This window comes from Syngnathus acus, chromosome 16 (assembly GCF_901709675.1).
Source record: "Syngnathus acus chromosome 16, fSynAcu1.2, whole genome shotgun sequence".
Lineage (NCBI taxonomy): Eukaryota > Metazoa > Chordata > Actinopteri > Syngnathiformes > Syngnathidae > Syngnathus > Syngnathus acus.
The window spans coordinates 7,223,310-7,236,164 of record NC_051101.1 but is presented as its reverse complement, the minus strand read 5'-3'; the positions used below and the strand labels follow the sequence as shown (position 1 = coordinate 7,236,164).

Below are 12,855 nucleotides of genomic sequence, written 5' to 3'. Positions count from 1 at the left end.
TATCATCACTTAGTTCCACAGCCTTTTTGCCGAGAACAATAGTGCTCTAAATCTGGGCAAGGGTCAGTGATTGTTGAACAGTCAAAGTGAAATATTGGATCTAGCCTCTGAATAATTTGTGCTGTCTTAATAGAAACAAAACAAGACCAAAAAGTATTAAACAATAATAATGATAATTATAATAATAATGCTAATTAAAAGACATCCGTGCCACACACGTCCCAATTTGTTCTGCCTTACAGGTAAAACAACAGTTGTGGAAATAAACAATAAATATATATTATACATGGAATATGAATCTGAGGAAACATTCATTCATATAGCAAACGTCAAAAGTGACTATTCTGTAAAAAAGATATCTTTGAAAAAAGAAAAAAGATCTGGTCATTGTGTGGCTTTGGCAACAAACTCATCATCTGTCAAAAAGAGCACATAATCCTATAAAATAAAACGTACACTCCGTCATCAAGCCTTTTTCTCTGTCTCATGTTTCTCCATCACATAACCACTGGTCCTCTTTGAAATGTATCCCTTCTCTTGAACATCTCAGTCCTAATCCAGTCCAGTTGGAATCTGGCAAGGGAACTTGTCTGCTTCCTTTCATAATGCCCATTGCTGCCGAATGGACACGTGAACGGTTCAGATGAAAAATGTTGTTGCCTGACGAATACTAAAGTGTTGTGTCCTCCATACACGTGAAATTATACCTGATATTATTTTGACAATGCTCTCAAACTTTGTGAGGTTGGGTGCTAATTATTGCATGTTTTGGCTGCAATCAAGCTTTGCATTACTGCCCTCATTGTTCGCTCAGTTTCATAGTCAAGCAGGTATGATTTCTTTTCAAACTTGTGGCAATTGTCCTCATAAAGATTGTGCAGAGTCGTAAAGTTGGCTCGTCGCCTGGTCTGTTGAACCCTTACTATATAGGCATACAACTTGTAATGTTCTGTTCTGAGGAGGAAAGCAATTTATTTTTAATGTGGGTCTTGAGCTGAAACATCTTGCATTCCCTGCTCTCAAGTTTGAAACCACTTCTGATAGTGACTGTTCAGCCAAGTAGCAGCCAACATGAAGATGTTTTTACTGACACCCAGTGGTCTGAATCTCATTTGTTTTAAGGTGGTGTGGATTTCTTGCTTTGCTTTGTAGTTATTATTTATGACACGTGATTTTTTATCAAAAAAAAAAAGTTGGGGGGGATTTGCCTCACACTTCCCAGAGCTACCCAAGCAGAACCACGACTACTCATTTACTTTTGGTTTCCAAAAATACCTTTAGCCAGGTAAGTATTGCAGCATAGAAAAGACAGCTTATCTTTTTTCTGCAATGTAGGATAATACAAAATCATTACATCTGGCTTGATATGAGTGAGACTCTCCATCAGCCAACAAGATTAACTGTACGTTGTGTGGGAAAAGTGGAGAAAAAGCAGATCACTCTAGTCTTAAAGCTGACCATAACCAGGTTAATATAATCAGCAATTAGGCATTTGGAATGGATTAAAGAGTTTCATGGGGCAAACTAAATCTTCCTGTATCATGTTGTTCCTGTTAACCCTTGGACTGACATGTACAGTATGCTTTTAATTTTTGAGAAAGATAATATCTGCATGCACATCAAAGTCAGGCCTGAGAATAAAAAGATATTGCCTGAAAATTCTTTGGCCTACAATAAGCATTCCTCTAAATCCAAAACTTCTGCTCTTGTAATGCTGGTCAAAAAAAAAATTGCTGAATTCAAATAGAAGAAGTGGTACCGTGAGAGACGATGAAGGCAAAGCAAAAGTTTATTGGCATTGTTGAAGACGCAATAAAAAGCCCACTTAAAGCTGACTGTGCTGATTCAAATTGTGAGAGAGGTGCCAGTATTGTCTCTGCAACACCCCCTGACCAACCACCCAGTTATCTACTACATTAAAGGTTCTGCATGTTTACTTTTTTCCTCTTCATAAAAAATTTACACTCAGGAGTACTTTCATGTTGGTTGAGTTATGTGGCGCTCTTTGGCAATGCTGCAGGAGGGGGGCTTTGATGTGAAGCCATAAAGTTGGAAAAAGCTGCCAAGGCTGCGAACTACATTTGGACTGAGGCAGGATACCGAGGTCAATAGTGCTTACATTGTGTAGTGGAGTTTTTAGACAGGTACCACGGCGCCAAAATGTGCATTGTAGAGCAGCAGAGGAACAAAATGGACCTCGGCCAAGCCCTACCAGTCAATTACGACTCTTTCGATTTTGATGCCCCAAGTATTGAAAGCAGTCTCCTTCTATTTATCAGTCCTGAGTTTGCTGATCTGTGCTCAAACAGAAAATCAAGGAGGAAAGGCTTCAGCTACCTTTCAATATACTGTACTAGAAACTTCCCTGCCAAACTTCAGCTCTTCCTAAGCACTTCACAAAATTATTTAGTTATTAGGATTATGTCAGTTTATCAGTGACATATTCCTGTGGACGATTTGTGACCTGCACATAATTACAACACGAGAATCTTGTCTGTTTTGAATGAACAGGAATGAAATGAACTCTTACTGAAGTTTGGAAGCGATGCTGCCTTTCATGCATTTAGGTTTCAATTTCTGGCTAGTGCCTCTGTAGCCAGCAACGTCCGACCCCAAGCCTGGATTACAAAAAAATAAAATAAAAATAAATGGTGGATTGTGTTAGAAAGGGCATCCGGAGTAAAACAAAGGGAAAAAACCTGTTAATTTGCTTCCCTGTTGGGAGGACCTAAAATGTATCCTAAAAATATCAACATACTGTTTCTGGGTGGAAAAATGGTTCTCATCTATACACATACATGATTATTTATGCATTCATTTGATTCATTTATTTTGAATTCAGTCGTGGTTTGTTCGGCCTGCTAGAGAGAGTCTGTCTTCTATTAATAGGGTCACAAGCAATGTGACATCATCAAATCTCAACACAATGAGTCGCAACAGTAACTATATTTGCTTTAGGCCATTTAAAGCAGCACTTTCCCCCCGCTCATTGTATTATTAGAGGGGAGGTCAGGGCAGGGACAAAGTTTGTGTGGTCCAGTGAGTGCATGGCTTAGGAAAATGACCAGAATTCAAGCTTACTAGGCCAAGGTTTATACAAGATAAGATGCTCAAATGTGTTTAAACTGATATGCAGATCCAGACATTCCATTAGGTCACCACACTGTATGACACAGTGCTGGAAAGCATGTTGGATTTATCAAGATAACAGCAGCAGTTTGGGATTCATGACTTCACATGCCTAAACTATGGCAAACAATACTGTTTAATTGAGATATTTCATAATATTACGTTTCATAACATATTGTTTATGATTCCGTAAATTATATGAACAATCCTCCCCTTTTGTTTTGTTTTGTTTTGTTTTGTTTTGTTTTGTTTTGTTTTCCCCTTGTATTGGAATCTGCGTGTTTATATTTGAGAGAGAAAAAGTCATGGTGTTTATAAGAACAGTAATCCCTCGTTTATCGCGGATAATTTGTTCCATCCGCGATGTAGTGAAGCCGCGATAAACGAAACGCGAAGTAGCGAGGGATCACTGTATTCTCTGCAAAAAAAAAAATCCTCCCCATCCTGCAACGAGAAGATTCTCGCGAGATTTCGTTACTGCTGTCATGGCTGCTTTGCAGAAGCTTCAAAAGTGTGTGGTGTCGCCCACCGGGAAGCATTCCGCTACGGTTATCTTTCTGCACGGTGCAGGTGCGTTTTCTCCCTGAAACTCTTAACTGTGCAAGAACTTTAACATTCATTTTTCTTTTTAACTGTCAGACGGGTCGTTCAACGTCAAGGCTGTCAAGACAAACCAGTGACTTGTTCACTTTTTCTCGTAGTATTTTTGACACAGCATTTAAGAATGTCTGTTAAATTAAAGTACACACTGGATATGTGAATAATGCAGCAAATATTAAGGAATAAAGTTGCCCTTGAAACAACTGTGCAAAGTTCTCTCGCAATGTATTGCAGTGCATTTGCCATGCGCATGCGTCTAAAATTCATCATGTTTAAAATGATAATAGCGCGTTGAAGAGATTATGACAATGCTCTTAATTTCCACGACTAGGTGGCACTGGGCAAGAGTTAAGAACTTGGGTTCGAGATGTGATGATGCCTGGTCTGACTTTTGCTCACATCAGAGTCATTTACCCCACAGCCCCAACAAGGTATGATTTGTTTGTTTGTTTGTTTGTTTGTTTGTTTGTTTGTTTTTCAATTTACCAAATATGTCCTAATTGCAGGGTTGTGCAATTAATCAAAATTCAATTGCAATTACAATTATTACATTCCACGGTTACATAATTGGCATCATTGTAAAAAGAAAAATTATAAATATGCATTCATATGCAACGTTTGTTCATACAAGGACAGCATGCTTCCATTTTTACATTTGCACCTTTTTTATTCCAAAATTTAAAAAAAATTCTAAATTTAGTTTGGTCCAAAAGGAACATGCATAATGATGGCGTTTCAAAGAAATGTATGTTTTAATATGTTGTTCATGTTTAAACATTTCCTCGTTTTGTGCCCAAACAAATGATTGTTTGAATGATCATGAGTTCCCTTATTAGCAAAATAATCATGATTGATAACTTTTTTTCATAAACGAGCAGCCCAACATCACGGTATTCTTTGAAATAGTCATCTTGGAGGCGTTTGGAAGAGTGCAAACGTCGAAACCAGTCAGACAGGTTCAAAGTGGATATTAAACAGTCGTGCCAGCTTCCTAGTACAAAGTCTGTGTAAGATCCGATTGAGTCCATGTGTGAACTGAATAGGTCATTGTCGAGAGAATTCACAGCGAGTGAGTGAGCGTGCTGTTGATGTTTTGATCATGTGCCTGGAGCAAAACCAGGAACATTGGCAGGCGCTGATGTGAAAATCCTTTGCTACTTACTTGGTTGTTTATGAGGATATTATGACCTAGCCATGTGAGAGTGTATTTTTAAAATCAATTCGAAGGAGAATTTACAAATGCAGTACCTTGTTGGTTTACGTACAACTATAGTGACAATTTTCCACCGGTCTTAAAAATAACTTGTCGTTTTCTTTAACTCAGTCTTGAAGTGATCTTGTGCCCATCATACTTGCCACTCAGGTGACAATTCACAGTATGATTGAATGTTAAAAGGTTGACTGGGCTTCTTCTCCACTTATCTAATGGTGTGTTTTTATTAAAAATAACAATGTCAAGAGACAAACAAATACTGCAGATAGTGAAACACTGACAACATGTTGATGAGGGAATATCCTTTGCATGGCATCATTTAGCTGGAGCCACTGTTAAGATGTCAACAATTAACATGTGACTGTCATTGGAGCTGACCTTTGGCCCCTTTCTTAATTCCAATTAGACCGTACACACCTATGAACGGAGCCCTGTCCACTGTTTGGTTTGACCGTTACAAGATCTCGTACGACAGCCCAGAGAATCTACAATCTATAGATGCCATGTGCAGCACCTTAGGCTCCATCATTCAGGAGGAAGTCAATGCTGGGATTCCCAAACATCGCATGATCATTGGTATGTTTTATTTTACTATTATTATACATACTACATTATTTGTATTTCTTACATTTATATTGCTTGGGACTGCAGTGATTTGCATTTGTTTCGCAAGATTAGTGTGGCAGGATACACACAGATTAAATGCTCATGTTAACCAGTGGAAGAAATCATCTAGTTTTAACTACCAAAAAATCTGAATTTTGCGGTTCCTTAGTTTATGCCACGGCCCTTAAAGTTTTGGGGAAACCAGTTCTTCATTTTTCAGTTTTGTTAACAAACTTAAACTACCTGTTTTATAGTATATTATGGAGCAACTGTCAACGATACTCATTCAGCTTTGCAAAGAAAGATGGAGTAAAAAAAAAAAAGTGCTGCTCTTTTTTTCGTCAATAAATTGAGCGTGATTTATAACCACTTGAGTAACCGACTTAAACCCCATCCTCTATATCAGCTCTTTTTAACTTTGGCAGGATGGCGGTGATGCAATCTGTCGACTCCCAACACTACCACACTGTCCCGTTCACTCCCTCCCTTTCTCACAGTATCTATTTTCCTCTAATTCCACTCCCCTTTGCATGCACAAACTTGCACACAGTTGCAAACCTTACTCCCTGCCTCCCACCGTCATGATATAAAATCAAGAATGCAACTCATCAAGTTATGCTAGGGCCTTTTATATTCTGCCAACAGCGAATGAAACGTTTGTAAAGATATTTCTCTGCACCACCCCCAACCCCCCCCCCCCCCCCCCCCAAAAAGCTTTTTGCTTCAAATATTCCTCTTATCAAGTCCATCTAAATCACTGTGAAATACAATGAGTCGAGTGAAGTACTATAAATATTATGACTGGAGTAAGGTAAGAGTTCCCACAGGAAACATATGGGAGGCCATCAAGTGTTTTAATTTCACTGATTGCCGGTCCCCTATGAAAGGAGAAACTACCGAGAGCCGTGGGGAAAGGGTTAACGTTCAAGTCGTGAAGCTATGAAGGTGGTACTGCGAGGGGAGGGTGGGGGATTGAGAGAACTGTGTGAAAGACGTATTGTTAAGGTCCAGAAAAGCTCACGAACTCTATTCCCAAGTACTATAAGTGAAAAAGCATATGCTCATGGGAAAGTGCTGGAATACTTTCTTAAATCATAACATTTTGTCATTAACTATAAATACTGAGTGGATTCACTTGGCTGTTCTTTAGAATTGCAGCCCTGAGTACCCAAAGTGCTCTTCCTTGGCTTGGAGACAAGCTGTAGATACTTTCTATGGAAACCATTTTTGCGGGGGAAATCTTGTGAAATATTGCCGCAACTATGTGGCCTGACCCACAGTGGGAGAGTTTGATTTGTATGTCAGTGTCAGCGGGGTCAGAAGAAGTGGTGTCAGGTGTTTTTCCGCACCCAATTCTGGGATTGCACAAAACCCTTGCACGTATAGTGTGCCCGCACTTTTTGCGGGACTTTTGATTGAGACTATTTTGGGCTACTGAATTATTTGTTTATGTATTCAGTTCTTTGTATGATACAATGCAATGTAATACAATACAATACAACCTGTATTTATATTCTGCTTTTACAACAGCTGTCTCTGCAACAAAGCACTTTACAGAATTTAAAATAATTATTCATTTAAATTATTTTAATTGTGTTTTGTACAGAAAAAAGAAAGTATTTTTTGCACATTTCCATTAATTCCGTGCATTTTAAGGACAAATGCTATATTGGGATATGTAAGTCTTTTTTTTTTTAAAGTTATCTGTCAGTTTTTTTGGCGGGGAAACTTTATGAAACGAAATTATTAGTGGGATTGGTACTTGTTATTGGTATCTGTGACTACTCGAGAATTGAGTACTTGTACTGGTATCGGTCTAAAAAAGTGGTATAGGACATCCCTAGTTGAAAGAGCTTTATGTGGGAGGACTTGAGTGGCCTCACTGATTATGAAGCAGAATGTGTTTTGGACAAGAAGTTTGATCAATTTGCTTTCCGGGAGGTTGAAGAAAAAGGGAGTTTTTTTTAGTGTGGAAAATTTGACTGGCCTCACCAAATTATAAAGTACAACATATTTTGCACAAGCAATTTGTTCAATTCACTTTCCATTTCCATGGTAAAAAGGTGAAGTGTTGTTGTTTTCTAAGCATTGCTGCTTAGAAATGTCTGCAGTCTTTGAATAAATATTCTCCATTATCTGAACCTGCTAAGTGCACTTTATTATTTTTATGCACAATTGTACCCAATGATCACTTTCATTTGCACAGATCAGTTTATTCAGAAGTCCACGTTTGCATTCTTTACATTTCCCTCATCCTTTTTTCTTCAGACGTGATTTTGGATCCGTGCACACTCAGACCCAGATGTGCTCAGATGTGAAAGATTAAAGCCAGATTTAGACGGCTTATTACAGGACCAAAAAGTTGATGATGTGGAACTTACGATTTGTTTCTTTTTTCCTGGAAAAAAAAAGCTTTAAGTTGAGCCTTAAGTTGCCTTGGGTAAACGTGTAGTATGTCATGGGTGCATCCCTTGTTCTGATATGTGGGAAATAATCACAGAACTGCAGCTGTTTTTTTTATTCATTTTTTATTTCTCTTTGTCTTTCCAAATAAAAGGGGGCTTCTCCATGGGTGGCGCTTTGGCACTCCACTTGGCATGTCGCCACCACCCTGATATTGCTGGGGTGTATGCACTCTCCAGCTTCCTCAATAAAGACTCCGTTGCTTTTCAGGTACAACACATCCATATACACAAAGTTACAATGATTATCAAGTTGCCAGATTACTCGCTGCCATGTTTCCGATTCATTATTGAAATGGTTACCACGTAGCCTAGTCGAGTCAAGATCTTTGAATAATATTCCAACACCTGATCTATTGCTTATTGGTGGGAGGAAGTCCTTCCATTTAGAAAGAAAATTAGAGTATTTGCCATCTTCATAATACAAAGAAACTGGTTCTGATACATTCACCCAAGTCTGCTTCCCATATTTTTTCGAGGAATTTCCACACCAGTCAATTTGTCTGAATTAGGCAGCATATGAGTTCCGCTCACGATTTGTTTCATATCAGTTTTACATAAAAAAAATTCATCTTGGAGCCATGTGAAGTGTACGCAATAGGAAACAGTCCGAGTTGGCTCTAATTAAATCAATACCAGAGAATACACAGTTTTCTGAATAACTCGTCAAAGAAGACAAATTTGTTCTCTATGAATATGTTGTGCGATGACCTTACTTTTCACAAATGGGGTAAACCTTACCACGGAAATGAAAGTTTGATAAGGCCAAAACAATACAGTCCACTACAGTATTCTCTACTGTGTGTAAAATATTTTGAAGACTTTAACTCAAAGACTTAGACTGAGTCTTTATAGGTACTTTAAAACATAATAAAGCTCCAGCACAGGTGGATTCAATTGAGGCCTTCTCCAGTCATATCCAACTGGGATTTACGACATCCTTTCTTAGCCATTAGTATTTCATAAAAATATGGTGCCATACTTCCTATTATACTTAGAGTTTATGTGCGTCAAAACCTATTATACAAAGTACAATATATATTCTAACAAATGTATGCAGAAATCCAGATATTAGAGGAACTTTTCTTTTAATAAAACCGAAAAAAAAGAAAAGTGTCTCTAATTTAACGAATGAAGACCGTATGAACATTCACCAAAGAAGTCCAGATACTATAGTGGCTTGATTTATGAGTTTGATCTGTTTCTTGAACATGCTTGTCACTCCAATCACTCGTATCCTAAATACATTTTCCCCATGGAAATGACTGGAAATACAATTAATCGAGTAGCTCCAACAACACCATCTTTTTAATAAGAAACATATTTTAAAACATCGTCTTAACATCTTTGGATAGAATGTAAAGCATATAACAGTTTGTGCATCATATTTTTTTATGACAATGCTCATTGATATCTGGCTTCTACTGGTGTGCATGCTTTGTCCACCAGGGGGCAGTATAAAAATACGTTCATAATAAGAGTTGAACAAATAAGTGACTCACTAGGCTGCAGTAAAAGAAGTTGCTTTTTGCTGACGGTAAAGAATATTTGCTTGAAGTATTGTTGTATGGTCTGTGTACATGTGTTGCAGTGCGCCGGTGGGTCATAACTCCAACTATTGCTCGCAACACAAGACAAATTAATCTACAGAGTGACTTAAATATGTTCAATTGGATCACTTGTGAAAATGAAAGCCACCTCCAGCACAATGACAATTTCAGACCTGAGTTTTGAAAGAAGCATTTTGCTGGGCCCCTGTGGGGGAGGGCATCGACAGGACACCTGGAAGCACTCCGGTCCGAGGATGTATTGGGCTTAGTATTGGTGGCGCCAGTAAATCTATACTTCCGTAGGTTGCTCGCCATCTGGATATTATTCCTCAGTATCTTTCGTGTTACGGTCAAAAGGTTAGATTTTTTTGTTTTTTTGCCGAATGTCGCGGAATATGAAATGATTTATGAAAGGCGTTGCGGGAGCCCACATTAAACTCCAGCACAGTTAAACCGCCATATTTGTGATCACCTTTGAACAATCACACCGCACTGGCTCTCAGTTTGTGAATTTCTGTGCAATGAAGGCAGTAGATGAGCGGGTCAGAGCGGAACACTCCCTCCCTGAGTTGCTCCAGTGCCATGGGGCAAGTGATGAGCTGGTGCCTCATCAGTGGGGAGATGACACATCAATGTTGCTGCAGAAGGCAGGGATGAAAACCACTTTCCACTCCCTACCTGGTCTTTACCACCAACTCTCCCTGCCTGAAATGGAGCTGCTGAAGGCGTGGATTCTCCAAAAACTTCCACCTAGCACATCCTGACCCCCAGTTATCTTCTCATTGCATCAAATGTTAGCAATAAATATTTGTGCACCTAGCATTGTGGTTTTTCTCGTATTGATAATGACGTTTAAAAAATAATTGTATTCTGGACTTTAGATCTTTCATCTCTTGAAAAGGTTACTCATCCTAGTAAGAAAAAGTGCCTCATCAGCAAATTTGTCTTTCCACATCAGTTAATATATTCTCCTCTCCTTTGTTGTCCAGTTGACTTCCATTGGATAAAATTATAAATATCACTTGCACTTGGATCAGGCAACTATGTTCAGGTGATTTGGAGTGGATGAACGGACGAGGGAAGTGAATGAAGGCAGGAGAAGGATGTTGTCAGCGTGGCTACATGAGCAAATGGGGCTTTTGCACGTGAAGAAGTGTATAAGGGAGGTACAGCTAGAACAAACACAAGGAGCTCAGTTTTGCACTCTTGCCCCAGTCCCTGATTACTTCCAGCGAGTGTGAAAGAATGCTACTGTTGAGAAGCTCCCCACAAACACATACCCCCCTCTGGCCGACCTCATCATCATCCCACACGATGCCGCCTCAATCGTCTCTTATATGCCTTCTGTCCTGCCCCCGAGGTCAAGGGATTCAAGGTTACCAAGTCATAAAGAAATTATCATTAAAAAAAAAAAAAGTTAGAGAAGAATTGAATTCTTAACATCTTCCCTTTCTTAAAAAAAAGTCGAAGCCAATAAACTTTTGTTGACATCTTGTTAATTTTTTTTTTGTTTTACAGCCAAAATAAAGGAGGGGAAAAACTCTTTCTATTACTTATCATGTCATATTCGTTCCCTCCGAACTTCCCAAGTTTGTCAGCTTCTTTTTGCATCACTCACACCACCTCCCTGAGCCAAAAGTGCATCCCCTCTTCGTCAAATTATGGTGTTCTCCCTTGCTTTTGTGTCACAAGGAAGGAATGCAAATCCGGACATCTTGTGGACTGTAGAGAGTTTTTTTGTGCCAGTTTCCACTGCTCAGTACTTTCCACATGGAACTGCTCCAAAGTGGCCAAGATTAAGAGGAATTCCCGACCGAGGGAGTTAAGGTGCTGACAGATTCCAGATTGCTCATCTGACTGCACCCCCTCAGTTAAGATTATTAATTGATGGGATGATGACCTTGAAATGATAGCATACTGGCGCATGCTAACTGCTTGTTATGCACAGCGTAACATGTTCTGTTGGTAATGTTGGATCAAAAGTAAACTTTTAGAAATAATATTCTGGGCATTTTTCAGCCAATGCCACAATCAAATGGAGTTGAGACAGCAACAAGCCTGAAATTCTGAAAATGTCTTCGAAATTGTGAGCCATACCAAATCCTACGAACTTCAGCACTATTGAGTTAGTATATTCCAGATGACATGACAAGAAATGGGAAACACCTTCACTAGTTGCCAGTCAATTGTCTGGAGATTGTAAAATTGTTGACGACAAGCGTGACAGCAAATCAATGGATTGACTTTTTAATTGCTTGTATACAAATAATTGGGTCTCATGAGCAGTGACTGCTGTTCAATCTCACACACAGGTTGTCTGATACAAACTGATTAGGAACAATATTAATGCATTTTTTTCTTTCTGGCATACTTCTGCTTGCCTTCAGTTATCTACCATTTTCCAGTCAGAAAGCTGTCACAATTTGCAGCAGCAGAAGACTCTGGAGAAATTCCTCATAATAAGTTGGCAGATGCAGGGAGCCAGACAAGTTAGAATGATGACTACTAGACCACCCTGATGTTCAAAGAAAGCTTCTCGCTTGTACGTTTTTTTTTTTCCTGTAATTCCAAAACGTATCAGATGAAGAGCTTCAACATTTGAAACATTTGAGCTGATTGACCCTGAGGCAGCACCAGTAGAAGCCTCGATCCTGGCCGTCCTCCAGCTCTACGCCCCTTTCCTAAAATTATACCTCATCAACCCCCCCTTTGCAGTCTCTGGGGCAATCGTGCCATACACAAATCATTAAGGCAGCGCTTTAGCTTAGCTCATCACAACCAATGTAATTCAATTGACCCTTTTCCTCTTGCCAGAGGATACGCATTTATAGACAGCATCGCAATGTTAACAAGGCTTTAAAACTTTCTCTGTTTATTGGATTTAAGCTCCATTGAATAAACATGCTAAATGTGTTTAGCATTCTTTGCATTTTCGATTTATATTTGTTCTCAAGTGCAAAACGGGCAGTAGGTGGGGGACACCCTGAACCGGTTGCCAGCCAATCGCAGGGTCATTAAGAATGTTACGTTAAAAATTCTTAAACAGTTAAAAGTTTTTATGATCGTGAGTTTAACCCTGGAACTGATACACTTGGTTTTCATTATTTCCTATGGCCCATAGGAAATAATGAAAAGGTTTTCCTATAGGCTATGGGAAAAATTCAAGCATCTCATATTGGAATGTGTTCAGCGTTTAAGGTAACACTGTACTACTATAATACCAGTCATAAGTTTGGACACGGTTTTCAGTCTAGAATTGAGTTAACTGGTGGTGTATAACACACTCCACATCTCT

General features: G+C 39.0%; 1 protein-coding gene across 1 annotated transcript; it reads left to right on the top strand.

The window, feature by feature from the left end:
• The first annotated feature begins 3,595 nt into the window (after nt 1–3,595).
• Nucleotides 3,596–12,473, top strand: lyplal1 (lysophospholipase like 1). The gene is made up of 5 exons (XM_037273593.1): nt 3,596–3,699; nt 4,061–4,160; nt 5,349–5,518; nt 8,106–8,221; nt 10,088–12,473. The coding sequence occupies exons 1-5, from the start codon at nt 3,615–3,617 to the stop codon at nt 10,322–10,324; spliced, it is 708 nt and encodes a 235-aa protein (XP_037129488.1). The 5' UTR covers nt 3,596–3,614; the 3' UTR covers nt 10,325–12,473.
• Nucleotides 12,474–12,855: the final 382 nt, after the last annotated feature.